Consider the following 24318-nt stretch of genomic DNA (forward strand, 5'->3'; position numbering starts at 1 on the left):
GAAGAAAGTGGCTAGATGTAGACTAGAAGAGAGGGCAGATCAGGACTCATGGGCCTGGCTAGTGCCTTTTAGCCATGAAGAGCCTGTAAGCCACCACAGACTATATACAGGATCATTCACACACCAAGTAAACGCAGCCACCTCTGGGTGGGATGCAGCAGCTGTTTAGCACGGCACACGGGTATGTTTGTAGGCTAGGAAGTGAAGACTGGCACAGCCAACTGAAACTGCAGGGGAGTTCAGGGAGGCAGAGCGACTTACCAGAGTCAGGCCCCGGGGGTTAACCCCCGGACTCTTGGGATCTTTAATGAGTGGAGCAGTTCAGGTCCTCGCATTTATGTGTTCCTGGTGCACTAGGTGCCTACATGCACCACCAGGCAGAGGAGGGGGGAAGAATACAGAGCGTGTTTTGTGAAGGCCTTTGAGTTGGAGGAAACCCTGCAGCAGACAGCAGGGAGACTCCCCGTTGCCCAGCCCTGCCGGTCACAGGAGAGACACGCCTGGGGCTGTGCCCCCCAGTCCAACCGCTGCAGTCTGCAGAAAACCCCACTCAAGGGAGCCTTGGTTTTAAAAGGCCAAAAGAGGGCACCCACACCTGTCACGCAGGCTCATTTTAGTCCTAATTCACCAACTGCTACATTCATGGGCACTTCACAGAGCGAGGGGAGGGCGCATTTCCCCTTCTCTGGCCAGCGTGTCCAAGAAGCGTTCCTCCAGCTTTAACGCTCATGCGGCCGGCGCTCGGACCCGGGGCGGTGCCAGGACACAGGGCACTCGGTGAGGGGGATGGTCCAAGAACTCAGCCACTGGAGCAGACCAGGCCTCATTCTCCACCCTGAGCCAGGGTCTCAGAGCTGCGCCAGCTGCTGATCGCCACGGACACGGGACAGCTCCCCCAGGGGAAGGGAGCGTGTGAGAGGGCGGGGGAGCGATGGGGCGTGAGTGCACGGCCAGCGTGGGGGCGTGCGCGGTACTTTGTGGGAGCCAAGAAGCTGCCTGGCTCAGGGGACGGCGGGAAATGTCAGGGGCGCCGTCAGCTCTTATTACCTTCACGTGCCCTGGAGGGGAGAGGAGCGTGAAACGGGTTTACTTCTGCTTGACAGGGGCTGGGGCGCCCGCAGCTGCTGTTGGGTGCAATTGGGGCCGTGCTCTTGCTAGGTGCTGGCACGGACCCGCAGTGCTCCCATGTTTCACCTCGGTGGGCAGCAAACCCCCACCAGGCCCGAGCTGCAGATGCCCTACCGGCAGGGGCTGCCTGCACAGAGCAGAGGAGCTGGTGGGGCAGACCCCCTACCCCGAGGGTGGAGGCCACTTGCTCTCTGGGTTCCCAGGGGACGGACAGGAGCGGAGTTTCCTCCCCTGCAGCAGCCCCACTGCCTGCCCTTCAGCACCCTCTCCCTCCCGGCCCTCTAGAGCCCCATGGACCCCATCCCCAGACAACTTTGTGCCTGCAGGCCCATGCCCTATGCCTGCACTGTCTCCTCCCCCGAGTGGGCCGAGGTGACACTAGGAATGGCAGGAGGTGGGCCAAGCATCCCATGGGTGAGGAGAGGCAGATGACGTGGAACTGGCTTAGACCTGGAGTCCCCCTCCCCATACTTTGTCCCAGCTCCAGACCCAGCCACCGTGCCCCCGACAGGTTCCCCAGCCCCTGGAAACTCCCAGTGCTTTAACACCACAGTTCCTGGCCAGTATCCTAAGTCTTAAACCGGGGCAGGGCTGAGGGGAGAGAGACCCCCAGGGATGGCACCCTGGGCAGACCTGTCCCCATGGCAACACTGGCTCCGGTGTGCCGCACACAGAGGGCACTGGGCTGGGCCCTTTCCAGCCGTGCTCCTTCACGCTGGTTTTTGGGTCTTAATTTATATTACACGTGGTCTGGCCCTGTGTGTCACCCACAGACACACCCAGCAAGTCACCAACTACCTCCCTCCCCATCATTGGGTGGCTACAGCCCCTTAACTGTGTGTGTGTGAGATTATGTCTCCCTCTCGTGGCTGCTCCAGGGAGGATAGGGGCCGGCTCATACCTAACGGAGCACTTCCTGTAGCTCAAGCAGTAAGGGCTGCATGTTGGGAGGGGAAGGTCTTGGGTTCTATCCCCGCTGTATCTCTGAGGCCAGGGCTTCGTTATACAGCTGCCGACTGCTGGGTACGACCAGCCTCACACGCTGGTGCCTTGAGTGGAAAGTGAATGCAAGTTGCTGCTGCAGACAGAACATGGGGGGACGGGACCATTCACACCCTGCGCTTAAGAAGCCACTTCCCATGTAGATTTATTCAAATGAATGGAATTCTGGGCGGTGATTCGAGCAAATCGGATTGGCTAGTGCATGGGGCATTGATTCTCTAGCACTTCGCACTGCCTCACCCAGATGGAAATCCGGAGGCTGGTGGGGTTTGCTCCAGGTTTATAACACTCAGGACCCCAGCCCAGGCCATAATCCCTCATGGCTGCTCACAAATCCCCAGCAAATGCCCCGCGCTCTCTCTGGGGGCCGAAAGGGGGTTTCATACAGGAGATGCCTGAATTTCTCGGCTACAAGGGGAACTCCCCAGTCTGCAGGCCGTGGAGTGGCTCGGATTTACCCAGACAGCAGGTTCTGGCCCATGGCCCGCCTGATTTACACCCGTAACACAGGTGCAGGGAATTCAAACAAACACCAGGCAAGGGGGCCAAGCAGGTTACAAATCAGTGTTTTAATACAGTCCAACTGTGCCGTGAGCACAGAAACACAGGGAAATCAGGAGAGCCACGTGCCGCCCACGCTGGCAGCAGGAACGGATCTCACAAACACCATGCTGTCAACAGAAGGGAACCTGTGCCACGAAGCGCCCGATTCCAGCACAGCTCCACCCCGATGGCGGAGTCACTCCCGATTCCGGCACGGCTCCACCCCCGACGGCGGAGTCACTCCCGATTTCGCAGGTAAGAGCTCAGAATCAGGCCCCCAGTGCCCTGTGGCTACTGAGTAGGGCCTCCAAGTTAGAGCAAACCTGAGAGCGACAGGGGAGCCAGCAGGGTCAGAACTCTCCTGCTTTGCACCCCAGAAAAGCAGGCCCCAGTGCAATGCACTGGCGGAGCTGGGGGTGGGGGAAAACTCAAGCAGCAGGTGTGGGTACCGGAAGGTGACTCCCCTGTAACCAGAGGTCTTTGAGCTGCCCAGTGGGAATAGGCAGAGGGCGTCTTGAAGACAAAGAAATTCCAGCTGCAGTAAATTTTGGCTGAGACATGGGGCCAGCTTAGGGAACTTGATGAATACGTATCCAGGGAGGCACCTGTCACTTCCATTCAGCAAACAGGACGATTCATTGGACTAATTAACTCTTAAAATGCTGGGATTGTCCAGGTACCACTCACGGGGCTGCCTGGCCCGATACATGGCACATTCTCTACCGTAGTCCTGCCTAGCTCCAGTTCGCATTCAGCCTCACCGCTCACCCTGTGCTTTAAACGCAGGATGGTGCTGCACAGACAGGACAGCCTAGGAATACGTGTGATAAAGAACCTGTCTGATGGAGATCGGCACTTGGACACTGAAGTGATCGGGGCCTACTGAGATGAGATTGGTGTGAGTTAGGTAACGGGACCTAGTTATGGGCGCAGGAGCCTTTCACTGCAGGTCTCCAGGTCAAATCCAGCTCCGATCGCGCACTGATGGCTGCTGGGAGAGTTGGCGGGTGCAGCTGGGTACGGAGTGGGTGGGTGTAATTATCACACAGCCCCCATGCAGGGCTTGATCCTGCAGCACTGAGCGCTCTGACCTCAATCCAGGAAAGCACCTATTTCAGAGGGGTTACTCAGGGGCTTAAAGCTAAGCACAAGCTAATATGCTTCGCTACAGCAGGGCTGGAGCGCTCAGAACCTGGCAGGATCGAGCCTTCGGTCCCTTTGTTTGTAGTCTTGGCTGGGGTAGGGAGGAAGGAGAATGAACTTCCCTCTGGGCTCAGAGATGGTCCCTCCAAGGCAGGGCTCATGCACGTGGGGGTGGCGGGAGCTGTTCCGGGCTCACGCACGTGGGGGGCGGGACCTGTTCGGGTGCAGAGGGCTCCAAATCTGGCAGCTTCTCCTTGTGCCCCAAAACCAGAAACTCTCCAGAGTGCCGGGAGCTGCCTGGGGAGTTGCAGAGGAGAGTTTGGGCAGCAAAACAGAGGGCTGAGGCAATGGGGAATAAGCATAAGTCTGTGGGTGGTGGATCCAGCCAGTGGAAGCCGATATACAACCGGGGAAAAGACCAGCCCAGCAAGCCCATGACAGCCTTTAACCTCAGCGCCTCCTGGGCGCGGGCAGTGCCGACGGGGACTGGAGCACGTGGCGGTGCCCATACTCTGACAACGTCCCTGTGAGTGATGCCTCCCACCAGGAAGGTTTCTGCCCTGGCCGGGTCCCTGAAGGCTCTTCCCTGTGAAACTGCTGCCGAGACCTAGCAGTGAGCGCGACTCCCCCAGGGTCGGGGGGGCGGCTGGAAGCTGGACGGAAAAGACACCAGCTTGGGCAGTGCCGACGGACAGGGGAAAAAAGGGGAAATGTCAAATTTCTCCCCAGCCGGCCAGGAGCAATTGTCAGGGGGAGCAAAGCAAACCTGAGTGCCTGACCCTACCCCGGACCCCTGCCCAGAGCCCCCCCCCGCAGACTGCCTAGCCCCCGAAGGGCTCCCTGAGCAGCTCGCTAACACGCGGCTCTGATGCTATCTCACTTGTTACAATACAGGGGCTCCCCGCAGGGCCGGCCCCAATAACGGCCGAGTCTATTGCTCTGCAGTTCCCGGAGCCCCCCGCCTGCGAGCTGAGCAGAGCAGGTGCACACCGTGGCGGGGAAAACACGGACACGGTGGAATCACACAGCCAAGTGCTGGGACCTAGCGACAGTCAGGGAAACAAAGAGCTGGAGGCGGGAGAGGTCCAGTCCGGACCCAGGGGGTGCTGTGGTCTCTAGGGCAGGGAGATGGACCCTGTGACTCAAAGGGGGGTGAGCGGAGCCAGCGGCTCCAAGTCCCCCCTCTCTGTCACTGCCCTTTGGTGACTCTGCTCCCGTTTGCCTGCAGCGGGCGCGCGACCCGGGGGGCTGGGCAGCGGCTCCCAGTGTCCTCGTGCCCGGCTGTGGCAGCAGCCGGCGGGCTGAGCACCCAAGCGGAGCTCCGCCGCCCGCCACAGCCTCCTGACGGCCGCGTACCGCGCCCCGCTCCCCCGGCGCAGCTTGGGGCTGACGTCCGGGAAGAGGGCGACCCGGGTGCTGCCGCAGGTCAGGGGCTCCGCGTGTTTCCTGACCGCCCGCATGATGGCCAGCTTGTCGGAGAAGCGCAGCAGACGGAAGACCAGCGCCCGGGGCCGGGTGGCAGGGTCCCAGCGCGCCCCCCCGGGCACGCGGCGCGCGCTCTCGATCTCCAGGGGCGGCCAGTCCGCCGGCAGGTTGAGCACCGCGGGCAGGGTCCTCTGCAGGAAGGCGACGGGGTCTCCCCCTTCCGCCCCCTCCGGCAGGCCCGCCAGCCGCAGGCTGTTGCGGCGGGCGTGGCTCTCCAGTACGTGGCAGCGGCTCTCCAGCCGCCGGACGGTCTCACTCAGGCGCTTGTTGCCTTGCTGGAGGGCAGCCAGCTCGAGGGCCCAGCCCCTTGAGTCCCGCTCCAGCTGGGCCACGCGGCTCTGCATGCTCGACACGTCCCTGCACATGGCCGCGAAATCCTGGGAGACCCGGTCCAGCTTCTCCGAGAGGACGGCCTCGACCGCGCTCCTCTCCACCCCGAGGTCCAGGGGCGTCCCGCTCTCCCAGCCGCAGCACTCCCACGGAGGTGGCGCTGCGTGGGAGCATTGTCTCTTCGGAAATTCCTCCCATGTGGCATCTGCCTTTTGTCCACCGTCCTCACCATCAGTACAGGAGCTGGTGCTGGGTGGTCGGGCAGCATCTGTCCTGGCTACGGTCCAGAGGACAAACATATCAGACCCGGCAACACCAAGCAAGGGTCAGCACCATTTCTAGAGCGCTCTTCTAGAGACAATTTCCTAGCACTATATTAGGCAGGAATCCCCACACCCACCACTGCACTGCAGCCTCCTCTGGAGTGAAAGGTGGCAGCTGATTGTCTTCCAGCAACGCTACCCAACAGCTGAGGACAGGGAGCTAAGGGCGGGATATCCAGTTATGCTGTGGGAGGGAGTGAAGTAAAACCGAGTGTAATTACCCAACTGGCACTGGACCAGGTCCCAGGCTAACACCCCTACTCCTGCACAAAGTGCCATGGGATTTTTAACGCCCACCAATAGGCACCTGGGTTTTACAGCTGATGTGAAAGGTGGGGCTGGGGCATTGGCTCAGGAGGGACTCAGTGGGCAGATCGCCACCAGTTCGTTCACAAGCACCGTTTCCCGCTGTACTCACGTCTTCCTTGGAGGTCTCCCATCCAGTGACTTGGCTTGGCTTACGAGAGCCAATGAGACCCCAGCCCCAGGAGGGAAGAACCGGATCAGACTCCTAAATGCAGGCCTGGTTCCAGCACCCACCAGCCCCACTGCAGGTGGGTTCTCAGCACCTTTGAAAACAGACTGGGGGGCCTAACGAGGAACCTACTTGGAAGGCCCAAGGCGATCAAGGTACCTTCAGTGTGTGGTCTCTTAATCCCTGTCCTGGGTCTTCTAGCGTGCCTGTGGCCTGGGGCATCGCAGGCAGGCGAGGTACTGCTCGGCGTGCTGGAACAACTGGGCCCGTTTCCATGGGTTCCTTGTGGGCAGGTTGCGGGGCCATAGCGAGGGGCGTCCACTGGCATCCCTTCTGATTGTACCAACACAAACAAAGCCTGCATCAGATCAAGCCAGGTCCCACCCTCCGCCAAGTGCTACAGACCCACTGCAGCCTTATTCCTACAGGAAACCATTCATCTATTGGCACATCTCGGGCCCTCGTTACTGGAGTGTCTGGAGCGGGAACAGACCCAGGGAACAGCCCTGCACAGCTCGGGAGACGGAGATCTAGTGGGTCTTCTCCAGCTCCAGTTTCTCTAAGTCTATGAGCACAGGAGCGTAGCAAGCTAAGGACAGCAGGACGGAGGAGCGGTGACCCTCTCTATGGGCCATTAGTCCCATCGGAAGCTGGGCTCCCAGCCCAGAAATGCAGGTAGCCCACTGTACTCCAGGAGGATGGGGCACTGGCAGGAATCGTCAGTCTTAAACCTTGGGATCCTCACCGCCCCAGCTCCCATTGTGCCTGTGGACTGTGGAGCTGACGACAGAGTTTCTCTTCCGCTTCCCACAACACAAAGGCAGTTCTGACGGGAGGAAACGTCTCTTGGCTGCTCAGATGGCTGGTTTCCCCCTAGTGGAAATGCTTGCTTCTAGGGGGAATCTCACTGCAGGGGAAATGGCATTATCTGGCCAAAGGGGCTTAGATTGTCGGCTCTCTGGACAGGGACCCTCTTCGCTCTGTCCAGCGCCTGGCACAACAGGGGCCTGGTCTTTGACGGGGGCCCCAGGCCCTAGAGTAATACAGATCATTAATAATAATAATAGATAATAATGCCACATTTGTCAGTTCCCAGGAACACCCTCCCAAAGGTCCGGTTTTCCTCAGTCCGTGAAGATTTCCAGCGTGAAATCCAAGAGGCTAAGCGGGGCAACGCTGGGAAGAGCTATCAGTGCTAGGCAGGCCGGGGACCTGTCAATGGAGCGCTCCTGTCTGTCAGTCTCTCATCACATCGCAAGGCTGGGAGCATGAGACTCTCTGTACCACACACTCCGACAGCCAGAACCTCGGCGGGCATGAATCAGCAAAGCTTCACCGACTTCACTGATTGACCCCAGCCGACAGATTGGCCCGTGCAGTGCAGATCACATGCACCGCGTCCCAGGCCCGCTGGCTGGCTCACCTTCTCTGTGCAGCCTGCAAAGCCCTGGCTGTGGGCTCCTCTCCCCCCTGGCCCCACGTGGGCTGCTGCTGGAGGACATAGCGAGGGGGGTGCTCGCACAACTGCGTTGGCTCTCAGGCACTGCACTCCAGCAAGTCTCCAGCCCTGGGAGATGGGCAGTCTCGGCCGTACTGTCTGCTTTAAACCAAGAAATCCATGTCAGCTACAGGACAGACCCCGCTACGCCATAGCCATGGAAACTGACCGGGGCTTCCCTGATCCCCACTCGGGATGGAATCCTCAACCCGCTTGTACACTTGCTGGTACACACCCTGACTTTACGGGGGCAGGAAACCCGTAGGCACATTCATAGCCCACGCACCCCGAGGGCCAGGGCCAGAGCGGAGTCAGTGGGGCCGCACCCCAGCCTCCCCCCGAGGCCACATGCCCCCCAGCCCTCCCATCATGTAACTGTGTGCTCCCCCACCTCCTCCCAGTGGGGCTGCACATCCTCTGGCCTCCTCCCTCACTAGTCCCCTTGTCTCATGGACAGGGCCATCCGTAGGATTTATGGGGCCCTCCGCAGTGTTATTAAACTGGTGCCCCTCTGCCCGACAGCAGCCCGGGCTCACAGCCCAGCGGCAAGGGGACGAAGCAGCAAAGGATAGCAAGACGCCCGGCCCGCCTCAGGGTGGTGGAGAGTCACAGTTCCCTGCAGAGACCCCTGTGCCCCCTCCCTCATGCAGACTGGACATGCAGAAAGTACCTAATTAAAAGCACTAAACTTGGGAATAAGAAGTGTCTGTCACGGGTTTTTTGATATGCCCTGAAGTTTGTCAGAGGTTTATTTGCAAAAGCTTTGTAGGAAGGATGAGTCAGCTGTCCTGCTGAACACAACATTAAATATTATGGGATAGATGATGCAGCTCTTCTCTGTTTTACATTTTCTTAATCAGTATTTCTAAGCTGGTTTTATATTTAATAATCTTATTAAGATGATGTTGAAGTAAAAAGAAAACGGTACAGAGTTGAAGCATAGAAGTTTCTGGTTATCAGGGAATAAGGTACAGATTATCAAGGGGTGCGAAGTTCGGTTTAGGATCGGGTGGTGTAAGAAATACATAATCTGCAGTCTCCCCAATTGGGGGTAGAAGGTTAACGGGTCAGAGTACAGACATTGAGATATGAGGGTATGTTGTTCATATGATGGCTCTGTTCAGGTGTGGAGTATAATGAGTGGATACGATGATGAGGATATTTTAAATGTACTCTTAAGCCTTCAGAAAGGAATCATTCCAGAGTACTACAGATTTCACTCACTGAAACAAAGACATTATTTTAAATTCATCAGTCACAGAGGTTTAGTGTGCTCATAACTATAGTAGGAAGGTGATATGGAAGGGGGGGGTTCAGCTGTTGTGACCTGCACTGGATGTGCCATGTTTGTCTTTCTTCCACAGGACAGAAGCGACTTTGTCTGTACAAAGTGCAAGCTGGTCTCCATATTGGAAGAGAAGATTGAAGGTCTGGAGCAACAGATAACAACCCTGCGTTGCATACGAGAAACGGAGGATTTTCTGGACAAAACTCAGGATATGCTTCTAGGGGCACAAAGCTCTACAGATATAGAGCAGGTTGCACAGCGGAGCCAAGAGGCCAGTGAAGAAGCTTGGCAACATGTGACCTCCAGAAGAGGTAAGCGGAATGTCCGGGTTCCAGTAACACAGACACAGGTAACTAACCGCTTTCATGTTCTCTCCACAGGTACCGTTGCGGAGAGTGGACCAGATGATATGTCTGGGGCGAGAAAGCAGAAGGAGACTCCGCCGATTGGAAGGCATGAGATGCGATGTCCTGAGGTTCGGGGTTCCACGACCACCACTCCCAAGAGAAGGAGGCGGGTGGTAGTGGTCGGGGACTCTCTCCTCCGGGGGACTGAGTCATCTATCTGCCGCCCTGATCGGGAAAACCGAGAAGTCTGCTGCTTGCCAGGGGCTAGGATTCGCGATGTGACGGAGAGACTGCCGAGACTCATCAAGCCCTCGGATCGCTACCCCTTCCTGCTTCTCCACGTGGGCACCAATGATACTGCCAAGAATGACCTTGAGCGGATCACTGCGGACTACGTGGCTCTGGGAAGAAGGATAAAGGAGTTGGAGGCGCAAGTGGTGTTCTCGTCCATCCTTCCCGTGGAAGGAAAAGGCCTGGGTAGGGACCGTCGAATCATGGAAGTCAACGAATGGCTACGCAGGTGGTGTCGGAGAGAAGGCTTTGGATTCTTTGACCATGGGATGGTGTTCCATGAAGGAGGAGTGCTGGGCAGAGACGGGCTCCATCTTACGAAGAGAGGGAAGAGCATCTTTGCCAGCAGGCTGGCTAACCTAGTGAGGAGGGCTTTAAACTAGGTTCACCGGGGGAAGGAGACCAAAGCCCTGAGGTAAGTGGGAAAGCGGGATACCGGGAGGAAGCACAGGCAGGAATGTCTGTGAGGGGAGGGCTCCTGCCTCATACTGAGAATGAGGGCGATCAGCAGGTTATCTCAAGTGCTTATATACGAATGCACAAAGCCTTGGAAACAAGCAGGGAGAACTGGAGGTCCTGGTGATGTCAAGGAACTATGACGTGATTGGAATAACAGAGACTTGGTGGGATAACTCACATGACTGGAGTACTGTCATGGATGGTTATAAACTGTTCAGGAAGGACAGGCAGGGCAGAAAAGGTGGGGGAGTTGCACTGTATGTAAGGGAGCAATATGACTGCTCAGAGCTCCGGTACGAAACTGTAGAAAAACCTGAGTGTCTCTGGATTAAGTTTAGAAGTGTGTGCAACAAGAGTGATGTAGTGGTGGGAGTCTGCTATAGTCCACCGGACCAGGGGGATGAGGTAGATGAGGCTTTCTTCCGGCAGCTCACGGAAGCTACTAGATCGCACGCCCTGGTTCTCATGGGTGACTTTAATTTTCCTGATATCTGCTGGGAGAGCACTACAGCGGTGCATAGACAATCCAGAAAGTTTTTGGAAAGCATAGGGGACAATTTCCTGGCGTAAGTGCTAGAGGAGCCAACTGGGGGGGCGCTTTTCTTGACCTGCTGCTCACAAACTGGGTAGAATTAGTGGGGGAAGCAAAAGTGGATGGGAATCTGGGAGGCAGTGACCATGAGTTGGTTGAGTTCAGGATCCTGACGCAGGGAAGAAAGGTAAGCAGCAGGATACGGACCCTGGACTTCAGGAAAGCAGACTTCGACTCCCTCAGGGAACGGATGGCCAGGATCCCCTGGGGGACTAACATGAAGGGGAAAGGAGTCCAGGAGAGCTGGCTGTATTTCAAGGAATCCCTGTTGAGGTTACAGGGACAAACCATCCCGATGAGTCGAAAGAATAGTAAATATGGCAGGCAACCAGCTTGGCTTAATGGTGAAATCCTAGCGGATCTTAAACATAAAAAAGAAGCTTACAAGAAGTGGAAGGTTGGACATATGACCAGGGAAGAGTATAAAAATATTGCTCGGGCATGTAGGAATGATATCAGGAGGGCCAAATCGCACCTGGAGCTGCAGCTAGCAAGAGATGTCAAGAGTAACAAGAAGGGTTTCTTCAGGTATGTTGGCAACAAGAAGAAAGCCAAGGAAAGTGTGGGCCCCTTACTGAATGAGGGAGGCAACCTAGTGACAGAGGATGTGGAAAAAGCTAATGTACTCAATGCTTTTTTTGCCTCTGTCTTCACGAACAAGGTCAGCTCCCAGACTGCTGCGCTGGGCATCACAAAATGGGGAAGAGATGGCCAGCCCTCTGTGGAGATAGAGGTGGTTAGGGACTATTTAGAAAAGCTGGACGTGCACAAGTCCATGGGGCCGAACGAGTTGCATCCGAGAGTGCTGAAGGAATTGGCGGCTGTGATTGCAGAGCCATTGGCCATTATCTTTGAAAACTCGTGGCGAACGGGGGAAGTCCTGGATGACAGGAAAAAGGCTAATGTAGTGCCAATCTTTAAAAAAGGGAAGAAGGAGGATCCTGGGAACTACAGGCCAGTCAGCCTCACCTCAGTCCCTGGAAAAATCATGGAGCAGGTCCTCAAAGAATCAATCCTGAAGCACTTGCATGAGAGGAAAGTGATCAGGAACAGCCAGCATGGATTCACCAAGGGAAGGTCATGCCTGACTAATCTAATCACCTTTTATGATGAGATTACTGGTTCTGTGGATGAAGGGAAAGCAGTGGATGTATTGTTTCTTGACTTTAGCAAAGCTTTTGATACGGTCTCCCACAGTATTCTTGTCAGCAAGTTAAGGAAGTATGGGCTGGATGAATGCACTATAAGGTGGGTAGAAAGCTGGCTAGATTGTCGGGCTCAACGGGTAGTGATCAGTGGCTCCATGTCTAGTTGGCAGCCGGTGTCAAGTGGGGTATTGTCATTTAAGGGCTCTCTTCAAGGAGAAAGGGACGGACAGAAAGGACAGGAAGACTTTGGAAACAAGTGTTTTTTACTATAGTAATTAAAATTAAAATAATGCATCAATGCATAAATAAATAATAAATAAATAAATAATGCATAAATGAAGTGGGCTGTAGCTCATGAAAGCTTATGCTCAAATAAATTTGTTAGTCTCTAAGGTGCCACAAGTCCTCCTGTTCTTTTTGCGAATACAGACTAACACGGCTGCTACTCTGAAACCTAAAATTAAACTGTGTATGTTAGAGAAGGGTGGTCTTTTGAAGGATTTATTTAAAAAATGATATGTCTGAAGATCCAAGCATTTAAGGCTAAAGATGATTGTGCATCTAAAAATCTATGCAAGGATTTTTTAGAGATGTGATTTTATAATCTTCACCAACTCACTAATGAAATATTTTTAAAGCAAATTTTAAACTAAGGTCCTGTAGACTAACATGTTCTGAGTAAATATTACAGCAATGCACAATTGTTTTTGTCAGTAAATTCAGAAACTGACAGTCTATACCTGGGAGTTGGCAAATGCCTGTTAAATGGCTTCATTCCCCCTTGAATGGCTCTTTAACAGTTTCAATGTTGTGCTAATAGGTCTGGCAGGCTGGAGGCTTTATCACTTTTAACTACTAGATCCCCTCCCAAGGAAAGAAAAGGAGGACTTGTGGCACCTTAGAGACTAACCAATTTATTTGAGCATGAGCTTTCGTGAGCTACATCTGATGAAGTGAGCTGTAGCTCACGAAAGCTCATGCTCAAATAAATTGGTTAGTCTCTAAGGTGCCACAAGTACTCCTTTTCTTTTTGCGAATACAGACTAACACGGCTGTTCCTCTGAAACCTCCCGAGGAAGACTCACCAGGCTGCAGCAGCCAGCTGTGGGAGCCTGCAGGAAAGGTCAGAATAGGAATAGGAAAGCTGTGGGGGGGTGGACACTAAGACCCAGGGGTGCCCCAAATTTTCAGGTACCCTATGCAGCTGCATATTTTGCATATGCCTAAGGACGGCCCTGCTCATGGGAACACTTTCCTCTCCCTTTGCCCCAGTCGAGAGGTACAATCAAAGCCCTTGGAGGAATGGTCGAGGGGGGGCCGTGTCTAGAATCTGCTGTGGTGGCAGATGTGGTTTTCTCCCCCCTCCACCTCAGCAGAGCAATACATCTGACATTTGTGCAGGGGGCTGGAGGAAGCAACCTCTCGCCCTGTCTGGTCCGACAAATCTAGGCGTCTCTCTGCAGAGCCTACAAGTCTTGCGCCCAGCCTGCAGACTGAGCCCTAATCCAGACACCCACACGTGTGCATTCGAGCACCCGCAGAACCTTGATTTCAGGGAAGGAAACCAGCCCCCGGCAAGCCACGTGCCCCGGGCTTATTCTCAGGCTTCTCAGACCCCCTGGACCAGCCCGGCCTTGCAGTGCGGCTGCCTAAGGTGTTAAAGCCATAAACTCCATTGCTCACCTTCCCCAGACAGCTTCCTCCCCCTGCTCTCTGCTCTCCTCAGCGTCCTGTCTCCCTGCCCAGTGTGGGCAGGCAGCGAGGAAGGCGTTGGTCTGTTGGCAGTGATCTCTTTCAAACAGTTGAGCTTGGGGAGGGGCGAGCTCCCTACCATGACTTCTGCCGGCCCAGAAATAGCCGAGTCTGCTGCCCGCTCCTGGCCAGTCTCCATGGGGCCAGCTCCCACCGCACCTGAACAACATCAAGCCTGAGCCGGGTTGTGTCCCAGCCCCACGTCCATGGCTTACGCTCTGCCCGAGCTGTTCTGCACTCGACAAGCTCCTGGAGGACGGGTCCATCCATGGCTATAGGCGAGGCTGGGCGGGGAGGGTGTCCCGAGCCTCTGTTGGCCAGAAGCTGGGAATGGGCGACAGGGGACGGATCACTTGGTGATTCCCTGTGCTGTTCATTCCCTCTGGGGCACCTGGCATTGGCCACTGTCAGAAGACAGGATCCTGGGCTAGATGGACCCTTGGGCTGACCCAGTGTGGCTGCTCTTATGTACTGTTCCACTGTCCCGGGAGAGGCGGGAAGCATGGTCGTTGCCATGCAGAAGCACGCTCGTTATAATCTAAGTGGCGAGCGGTGCTTTCTCCTGAGAGTGCAGCGGGCAGTTACACAGAGGCGGAGTTAACCTGGCTCTGGGGGCTACACGCTGGTACCTTCCTCGCCCTGTCCTTGGGGGTTTAGATTCCCTGGTTACCCCAGAACGAATGGTACCAGCATGCAGATGACACCCCAGTCTCGGGGCTGAGGACCTGCCTCTCCTGCTGCCTTCAGTGCAAGATGCAGACGCTCAGCCCCAACTCAGGCTGGTCTGCACTAGACTTTTGTACCTTGAACTGGTACCTAAACGGGACCTTGGGTTACCCTATGACTCCTTCGGGGATCTCCCAGCACCCGTCCCCCTTCTCCGTGGCCCCATAACTCCCGTCCTGCTGGCGTGCTGGGGTGACAGGTTGTTCACAGGACTCTCCTTCCGAGAGCTCTCCGGGTCACCGACTGCCGTTCCCTCTGCTTTAAGCAAACTGAAAAGCCTCTCAAGGTCCTTTGCTCTAAAGCCGGGTCAGCCGCTCATGGTCTCTGTGACCATACCTGGCTCTCAGACCCGTGGCAGCAGCTTGGATTCTCCTGCCTGGTTCAGCTTTGGCAGACCCATTCCTATGCTCGCTGGAGACGGGAGACCAGTCGGCGAGCCCCTTGGAGGGCAACAGCGGAAAGAGACGCCCCTGCCATGGAGGCCCCAAGCTGTGCGAGGAGAAGCGCCTTGCACAACGGGCTGCGAGGTAGAGGGCCACCGGGGAGGAGGCTCCCAGGGGCTGAGAGCTACTTCCCAAGCGGTAGGGTTTGTGAGCAGTGCTGATCACTGAATGCTTCCCATTCTGCGGGTGCAGCTCCGAGTGAAGCCAATGGGAACTGAGTCCTCCATGTTAGGGGCAGGTGTACAGGGAAGGGGAAGGGCAGCAGGGAGCCATTCTGAGTGTGTACTCCCAGTCTGAACTGAGCAGCCTCCTGGAGAGACACCCGGTTATTCCCCTAGAACTAAGTGAAGCGCTCCTGAGCCCTGTCTACACTATGGCTGTCCTTGTTGCTCCCAAAAGTTGGAAGTGAATCCTGCATCACGTGTGAGAGTCAGAGGCAGGACAAGTAGAGGCTGGGTGGTCCCATGATTAGGGCATTCGACTAGGACTGTGAAGACCTGGGTTCATGCCCCGGCTCAGCCACAGACTCTGTGTGACCAGTTGCTCTCCCTACCATAGGGATCCTACCCCTGCCCTGCCCACAGTGGTTCAGGAGGGTAAATGCAGTCATAGACTGGGAGGCATGGTGCTGGGGGCCAGAGAAGAACCTGATCTAGTCAGAGCCGTAAGATCCACGCTCTCCGGCTCACCGCTGGTACTGGAGCTCCTCGCATGCACATCCCATTCCCGCCGCTCTGCGTCTCCCCGAGCGCTGCTGGGAGGGGACTGGGCAGGACAGGATCTGGGCGCAGCTACCTCCTCCAGGCCTGGGAGGTTTTCCGCTTGCCTTTGATCTGCAGCAGAGAAACCAGACAGGGGTGTGGGCATTAGGCCAGGTCAGTCCTTCCCTCGAGCCCTGGAAAACCAACCGGGCCGAAAGGTTTGCAGTTCCCCTGCTCAGAGAGTGAGCCAGGAACAAGCCCGGTTCAAGGGAATACAATTTAAAGTCCCACTGTTCACCTTCAGCCTGAAATCTCGAAATCCCAGCCTCTGGGCTGCTGCATCCCGCGTCTCCCGCTGTGCTGCGGGGCGACGAGCGGCTGGCGTGACTGGGTCTGGTTCCAGGCAGAGGCTTCAGACAGCTCTCTGGGCCGTGGACATGGGTGCTGACGGTAGCTACAATAAACACAGACAGAGGCAGAGTCAGACTCTTGCCAGGTGCCGTTTGTTCCAGACACCGCGGCGTTGCAGAGAGTGCCATGGGGTCGCGAGCACGAGCCTGTTCCGAGACAGGCCTCAGGGAATGGCCTCTCCGGGGCAGGGCCCCGCGGATTCGCCTGGTCTCGGAAGCATGGCGAAGCGCGTATTCCTAAGAGGTGATTTGCTGCCGGCTGGTTTCAGTTCCCGTCTGTCCTGGAGGTTCCTCACCACCCCTCTAGCAACCACAGCCATGTGACCGTTGCATGGAAACCTGGACATCAAGTAACAGCCCAGGGCTGTCTTGGATCTGCCAGATGCCTGCAGTACGATCGTCCGTTCGAGCCAGGTGGTTCGCGTAGGGACCGTTGTTCTGGCCCAGCCGGACTCGTACCCGAACGACCTCCCACTGTTCACCTCCGAGCCGCACCCGACGACGTTCAGATTGCAAACCCAGGCCACCGCCACGGCTGGGCACCTTGGACTGACTTTCCGCCTGTGATCTCCAAACCCCGCCTCAGGGCTCCGCTGCTCTACCCCCGCGTGGGGCTGTCACTGGCAGGTCTGCTGGAGCGACGGAGCCTTTCACCGCTAGGCCCGTCAGACAGCGCTGCAGGCCATGGGGGGGGAGCGCTCTGCGGTGACTTCGGCAAAGTGTCCGATTCCTTCCGCCTCCAACGGAGGCTCTATCGCTTCGTTCTTCCCCCAATTCACGCTTCTGCCCAGCGCCTCGGTTTACCCTGACTCTGGGGGGCAACTCCACCATCCCCCTCCATGTGTCCTATTCACTGATTGTCCCGTCCGCACTCCGGAGCGTCCCCTTCCGTACAGGACCGCGGGTGAGGCCTGGCTCTGGGGCCTCTCACACCAGACAAACAAGGGGCCTTGGCAGAAAGCAGGGCAGCAGGAAAGGGCACAGCCCCTCCTTTCACACTGTGAACCTGATCCTCCTCTTACCTGCACCGTGCCAGTCCCAGTGCCCCGTCTCTGGCCTCCTCTGCGCTGTGTCTCCTCGCCGGCTGCCCACCACAGCAGCTGTGGTGGGGGAGCTGGGGGTCCGGGGCCTGGGCACCAAGATCTCCTGCAGGCACTTCTCCAGGCCTCGGAGAGGGGAATTCTCGGGGCTCCGTTCTGTTTAGACAACACAGGATCAGCACAGAGCTTGGGCCACGGAGCAGCTGCTGTCAGCGGTCCCCCACGCTCACCAGGGCCTCAGCCCACGGTCCCCCCAACCACCATCGCTCCTCAGCCCACTGGTCCCCTCACCCCACAGTTCCCCCCACTCACCGTTGCTCCTCAGCCCAGGGTTACTGCCCACCATCACCCCCCAATGCCCCCAGATAACCTGCTAGTGCAGATCACCCCGTCACCAGCACAGCTGCTGTAAGAGCTGGCTGCTTTGTGTGAGGCCGGGGAGAGCTCATGGAGAGAACGGCATGGCCTGACAGTCCACGAGATGCCACGAAGCCCCTGGCTCACCTTCATTGCCCCACCTCCACGTCCCCGGCCCAGCGCCCCACGGGCCCCTCTCCCCGTCGGCACTGCTGCTGGGAGAGTAGCTAGACAGGGTGCTGGCATAGCGCGGCCGGCCTGCGGGTATTTCCTTCAAGCCGTTCGTCAGTCCGTAGAGGGGGGAGCTCTCCGCACTTGCTGCTGGTTTAATAATACAAACGCCCAACGTCAGGGCCGGGTGGGACGTGTCATGGGCACCCGGGGGATTTCAGTTCCCAGTGGTCCAAAACATTTTTAGATTTAAAAAGAGTGGGATGAAGGTGAATTTAAAAGGATCAAATCTTAATCCCTGCTTCTCGCTCTTCTCCGTCCCGTTCTTTCCCAGAAGCCCACTGAGGAGTCCCACGCAGTCCCACCCATTTCAGTCCTTTCTCAGCTCCCTGTCTCACCTGCCGGGCATGCTCTCCAGGGCCTCAGCACCGGTCTCCTCTGCTCCACCTCTCCCGGGGCTTTGCTGGGGCCGAAGTAACTAGTTTCACTGGAGCATCTGGGCCTGGTCACGGGTATGTCCTTCAGACAGTTCTCCAGGCCCTGGAGCGGTGGCGTGACCTCTGAGACGGCCCCTGCTTTAACGAGAGGTACGACATCTCTGTCAGCAGGAGGCTGGGAGTTACAGCCCTGCTCCCATCCACCTCGGACACTTGTGAAGCCAACTGGCTCTGCTCCCAGCTCCCAGCCCCTGCCAGGCACGCTGAAAAGCCAAGCCTTTCGGGCCCTCCAGCGGGAGTGCAGTGTGTGACCGTAGGGAGCCCCAAAAGGAGACCCCAGCACAGCCGGGGCCACGGCAAGGAGCCGCGGTGATGGGCTTCCCAGCGAGCCACCTCTCACTGTACCTCAGGGTCTGGGGGACATCAGGGAGTGGGAATCAGCACTGTGCAAATCTGTGGAAAAGCTGCCAGAAAAGTGTGAAAGGAACCACGTGTTGCACGCGTGCCGAGGGCCAGATCCCCAGCTCCTGTAAATCAGCACAAAGCCACAGGAGTTTGCCGATGTGAGCCAGCTGAGTATCTGGCTTGAGGGGTCCTAAGAACTAAACCGAAGGCAGCAAGAGGCAAGAAGAGCAGATCGTAAAATCTGGGAGAAAAGCAAAAAGTATTCCAGAGAAGGAGAGATCAGAGGGGTCCAAACCTTGCTCCAGAGGAGAGATCAGAGGGGTCCAAACCCTCCTTGAGCACCTGGGTGGCACTAAATAGGCAGCCGCACGGCTGACAGGGAATTTAGGAACAGACTCATTCAAGGGTATTAGGTATTCACTGGTGGCTGACATACAGCGCTGTCGATATGCCCATAATGTATCAATTCCCCCCAAAGTCGGGCTAAGCTCCACTTCCAGTGGGTCTGGGACTATCCCACAAGGAGCTGCTTCCCCGTCTGAAAATCCTGCCCTAAAAAGGGAAATGCTTCCATGGAATTCCAGGGCTAGTAAAACAGACTGAAAAGCGACACAGACAGATGTTACCTTCAGATCCATGCCATGGTGAGTTCTGCAAAGCTGAACCAGGGACACTGTGAACTTTCCATTTACCTTCTGTTTTCACTGGCCACCCTGCTGTCTCCAGTCTGCCACGTGGATCCAGTGAGCTGCTCATAGAGGAGTGGCTGACTGGGGTACTGGATTGACTACGGCTAGGTACAGGAATGTCCTTCAGGCAGTTCTCCAGGCCTCGCAGCGGTGAATTCTCTGTACTGACGTCTGTTTAAACAACACCAAGCCTGCGTCAGTGCATGGCCTGCAGCTCTGGGATGGGTTCCCTCCATCTCTGAATGAGCCTGCGTCCAGTGCGATTCACCTCCGCTCTCATACTGCGATTGTCGAGGCAGAGGCTCTGAATGTCTCTGGCTCTGAATTCTAGGTGTTTCACAGGGACTTTGAGATAGTCAGCTGGGTTCATCCCTGGAGGAACTCCACTCAAGTCAGAGTTACACCAGGGATAAATAGGAGCCTTTGTTGTGAGGAGATCAAATCTGTCTGGATTCACTTCTATTGCTGCAGGAAGAGCAGCAAGCTGGCAGAAGCGGGTTTACCTGCAGCTAGTTCTTGGAAAAGCTTCCCCAATCCATAGAGGGGAGAATCCTCTCTAGACACCCCTGGCTTCCAGCCCACATTGTGTTTGTTTTTATGGGTTAAAAAACCACACACGCACCCCCGTTGTGTTTATAACAGGTTACACATCATCCCCACCCCTGCATAAGGCAAAGCGTGCACCCCAGAACCACACGCCACTCAGAGCCCAGGTCTGATTCTGCTCTCTTTGGCACAGGGAGAAGCCAGAAGCCAAAACAGATGTACGCGAGATCAGAATCTGCACGCCAGGAACGCAAACTCTTCCCCCTGTTATTTCTACCTGTGTGATGCACAGTGAAAGTTAGCAGCAGCTCAGGGGCCGCAGGTCTGGTGGAATTCACCCCGGAGCCCACAGGGTTGAAGTGGCGCCCAGGCCGTGTGCTGGGACCCTGCCGAGGGGTGACTTCTGCTCAGTGCGTGGAATGGAGATGGAAGTGAGCCAGGCTATCACTGCACAGGAGTATGGTTAGCACTGGAATAGGATTGCCATGGGGTGTTATTGTGGCCCCGGCTGACCCTCCCTGCCACCTGATCCTTATGGTGGTGACACTGGGTTATGGTGTAAACACTTCATCTGACCTTCTCCAAGTGATCTCCTGTTCCTGGCCCCTGGCCTCCTCTGTCCCATGTCCCTCTGCGTGGGGCTGGTCAAGGCGATGTTGGCTGGCATGTGGGGGTAGTGGTGTTTATTTACCGGGATGTCCCTCAGGCAGTTCTCCAGACCTTGGAGTGGCGAGGTCTCCGTGCTGATGTCTGTTTAAAGAAAAGATCCAAAGCCAATATCACCTGGAGCTACATATCGCTGAGCTCTGTAAAACCCACTGGGCCTTAGACCGGCTCTCGGCCTGGGCAGACACTTGTCCCACTTCCTGCTTTCGAAGAGAAACGTACGCCCTTCCGAAGGTAGGGACTAGCTGTCGGGGCGGTGCAGAGTGGGCTGAGTGCAGGGATAACAGTAACAGCCCATGTTATACAGGAGGTCGGGCTAGATGATCTAATGGTCCCCACAGTGTCTCATTCACTCCTTTCCTGAACACATGAAGCTTGTTACCAATTCTCTGGGATGGAAAGGGACCTCAACAGTGCCAAGGGTCTGGCCCACATACTCTTGATGTACACCAGTGTAAACGAGACCCAAAGTGACTTGACCCAGGACACAGACAGCCTGTGCCAGGAACAGAACCCAGCTCTCCTGTGTTCCACCCCAGTGCCTTACCCACCATGCCATCCTTCCTCTCCAGGACCCCAAACCAACTCAAAGCCTTAGAGAAACCAGAGCCAAGGAATGCAACAATGCTGGCATAGCCAAGCGAATCAGAGAGGGCATGCACAGAGCCGGGGGGAACCAGGTGGCTGAAAGAAGAGGAACCAGACCCCTCTGGAGCTGTAGCAAAGGAATGGAGAAGGGAAAGGAGGAGCGACCTGATCGCACAGACACCAGAGAGACCTGAAAGCTGTGCAAGACACTCAGGCAAAGACAGGAGAGACGAGGAGGTAAAACAAACCTCACAGCCACACGGAAGGAACAGAGTGCTGATCGCAGCAAGACCAAGGAGAGAAAAGGAGGTCAAACTCTACAGTACGGTTCCCTGTATAAATAGCTTATAAAAGGGCTAATAAACGATTGACACACATGTTAATCAATTGTTACAGAGCCCAACAAATTGCTTCTGACTATGGCTTATAACTGAGCTTGGAAGGGTTAGATTTTTGTCAAAAACGTGCATTTCACCGTACACACACAGACCGACAAAAAATATTTCCATCAATAGTCATCAAAATGTATCTATACTTCGTCCTGCCATGAGGGCCGGGGACTGGACTAGACGACCTCTCGAGGTCCCTTCCAGTCCCACAATTCTATGGCCAAAGTAGGGAAAATACAGCTTGCGGACGTAAAATTTAATGTAAGGATAGTTAATGGGTATATTTTGACACACAGTGTTGACAGATTGTCTTTTAATGGCTATAAAGCTTTACATTTTTGAAGCTCACGGTCTATTGTCAGTAAGTAGTTATTGTCTGACCTCCCTAGTGACAGACACCCCCACCCAGCTCATAGTTTTGCGCAACTGTGAAACATTTAAATGGCTAAAAATAGGAAAAAAATGCTTAAAATCAATATCAATATTATCTGTCAAAAATATAAAACCCCTGAATTCTACCACGCCTGCTTATAACCATCTGTAGCCTCTGCTGGTGATGTGCCCATCGGCACCTGTCTCCTGCTTGTCACGTCCATTCATCATTTATGAACCCTTTGGAACCATTTAGAAATGGAATCGTAACGTAAGAGTGACCGAAGAGGCTGTTTAAGTGCCTTGCTAAGGTCGGAGATGGGTAAGGCAGAGACCGCTCAGTGACAGGGGTTTGCAGGTGGGCAGCTGGGACCCTCCAGTGAGCCGGGCAGCTGTCGACAGGACCCACGGTGTGATAGCTCGTGTATTCTTGGGCTCACCCTCTCCGCACCAGCTCCGCACCATCCCCGTGGCAGGTCTCTTTGGTGACACATCTGCTCCGGCGTTGCGGGCCAGCACTCGGGAAGCCCAGGATGTACGGACAGGTGTTTCCTGCAGGCAGTTCGCCAGGTCGTGGAGGGGGCTGGTCCCTGGCGTCATCTCTGCTTGAGAAACATGGAGACACACGCTCCAGCTCAGGGTCAGCGGCCAAAGGACCGACTCGCTCCTGAGCCGCAGATAGCAACAGTGGACTCTGACCCATCCCACCCCTTTCTAGGGTCCAGTCCTGGTCCCATATAGTCTGTGGCAGATTCCCAGGAACTTCAATTGGGACCGCTGGTTGAAGCACTGTCCTACCTCCTGGGGACGAGTTCCAGAGCCCGGCCTCCGTTCCCCTCGGCTCCGTCTCCCACTCGGTGCCGCTGGCCGAGGCCCTGCAGGTCGGTGGGCTGGGATGCTGGGGGGAGGGTGCGGCTGTGTCTGTCACACAACTCAGCAGGCCACGCAGGGGGGAATCCTCTGTCGCTGCTTCTGTTTTAACGATAGGAACGATGCCCAGAATAACAGCCCAGTGGCTGTGGCTGGAAGAGGCGTCCCGGCCCTTCCGCGCATGATAAACCCACCAGCCCGTTCCCCAGCTCCCAGAACTAGACGCCCTCCAATCAGACCCTGGGGATTGGGCCAACGGCTAATTCAACTCGAAATGGACGTGAACAGCAATCAACTGCACTCCGAGACCCCTCCTCTCTGCCCCTTGCACCCCCGTGGGATGGGCGGCACAGAAAGGGCTGGGGATGGAACCAGGTTGGTCCTGGTAAAGACCCGCTGATTTCTGCATGTTCCCTAGTATAGTCCCTCCTCTGCAGAGCAGGCGGACCAATGCATGGAGCAAGGCCCCTTGTGTACGCAATGCGTCTGGCACCACTGGTCCCCAAATCATAGAGATTTTAGGGACCTGAACCCCCTCCCCTGCCCACTGTCCGATTTCCGGGAGGAGCTGACCCTTCCTGCCCAGCCACAGCACGTTTGTCTCCGAGGTGTATCCAGCAGGGGCGCCCCCGCTACGCACTACGACTCTCACCTTCGGCGGACAGGCTCCCAGCTTCTCGCCCAGGCCTCTCCCCCGGGGCTCTCTGTGCGCCGCGGCTGGAGGAACGGCTAGCGGGTGGCTGGGAGCAACGGGGGCTGGTCACGGCGATGTCCTTCAGGCAGTTCTCCAGGCCGCGCAGCGGGGAGTCCTCCAGGGCCACCTCTGCTTTAACGGACAATGGAGAGGGCACGGCCTGCAGGTGCAGGACAGGTGGTGTCTGCCCCCAGCACAGTCACCCCGCCGTACCACTCACTGGCCAGCCCCCCAGGCTCCCGCAGGGAGATCCCCCAAACGGGCAGAGTCACAGGGGGCTGTGCAGGCCCCACCAGCCTCCTGGTCTCGACCTGAGATGCACTTTGAGAGTCCTTTGCTTTATGAGCCTGTTCTGGGGAGAGAATTTGGCTTCTGAGGCTAGCAGCCAGCCGGAGTGACTAGCCAAGGCTCTGGTACACAGGCCAGTGCTGTGGGCGCTTGCTGGGAATACACGCAGAGCTGTTACAGACAGGGTTCATTCCCACTGGCAGAGCTAAACTGCGATAGATGCTTTCAACCAGTGTGTACTGGGGTGTGCGCCTCTGGGGCTTACCCTCATTTCAGATGCACTGGTGCAAGCCCTGTTTTACACCGGCGCTGCCCAGTGACACTGGTGCAATTATATCAGTGCAAACCCCCTTGCACGGGGAACGCCGAGGTCTGTGCCAGAGTGTGACTGGGGCGTGGCGACTGCTCCCCATGACGTGCCCTGGCGGCCGCCTAGTCTGCCAAGGTCTGGCTGGGTTCTCAGCAGGGAACCAGGCCTTCCCGCTCGCTGGCTGTTCCTCCGCTCCCTCGCTGCGCACCTCGTCCCCACCGCAGCCTGAGCCCGTTCCCCGGCCCTGGAGACCCGCTCGAGGAGCGTTCAGCTCCTGACGCTCCACAAGCCTTTTCAGCAACGACTAGCCCGGGGGTGAGCGGCGGGTTGTTGCCTCTTAAACCCGCGGGGCCTCAGGTTTGCTGCGAACGTCTCCCTCCCCAGTGTGGGAGCGAACCCCCCCCCCACCTTC

General features: G+C 56.4%; 1 protein-coding gene across 8 annotated transcripts in view; it reads right to left on the bottom strand.

The window, feature by feature from the left end:
* Positions 1–2680: 2680 nt before the first annotated feature.
* LOC125632952 (uncharacterized) overlaps positions 2681–24318 on the bottom strand; it is a 51676-nt gene continuing 30038 nt past the window's right edge. Inside the window, exons 11-24 of one of the 8 annotated variants that reach the window (XM_048841918.2) lie at positions 23267–23437; positions 22543–22716; positions 22185–22349; positions 20306–20479; positions 19187–19354; positions 18051–18224; positions 17629–17802; positions 17107–17280; positions 15973–16128; positions 15663–15806; positions 13736–13963; positions 7853–8029; positions 6589–6762; positions 2681–5908 (exon numbers count right to left, since the gene is read on the bottom strand). In XM_048841918.2, coding sequence (XP_048697875.2) covers positions 4959–5908; positions 6589–6762; positions 7853–8029; positions 13736–13963; positions 15663–15806; positions 15973–16128; positions 17107–17280; positions 17629–17802; positions 18051–18224; positions 19187–19354; positions 20306–20479; positions 22185–22349; positions 22543–22716; positions 23267–23437 — 3203 coding nt within the window. In that variant the 3' untranslated portion in view covers positions 2681–4958. Of the gene's footprint in view, positions 5909–6588; positions 6763–7852; positions 8030–13735; positions 13964–15662; positions 15807–15972; positions 16129–17106; positions 17281–17628; positions 17803–18050; positions 18228–19186; positions 19355–20305; positions 20480–22184; positions 22350–22542; positions 22717–23266; positions 23438–24318 lie in introns of all 8 variants that reach the window. The other 7 variants (XM_048841917.2, XM_048841915.2, XM_048841914.2 and 4 more) reach the window with 7 other exon arrangements.

The sequence above is a fragment of the Caretta caretta genome, chromosome 2, assembly GCF_965140235.1.
Source record: "Caretta caretta isolate rCarCar2 chromosome 2, rCarCar1.hap1, whole genome shotgun sequence".
Classification (NCBI taxonomy): Eukaryota; Metazoa; Chordata; order Testudines; family Cheloniidae; genus Caretta; species Caretta caretta.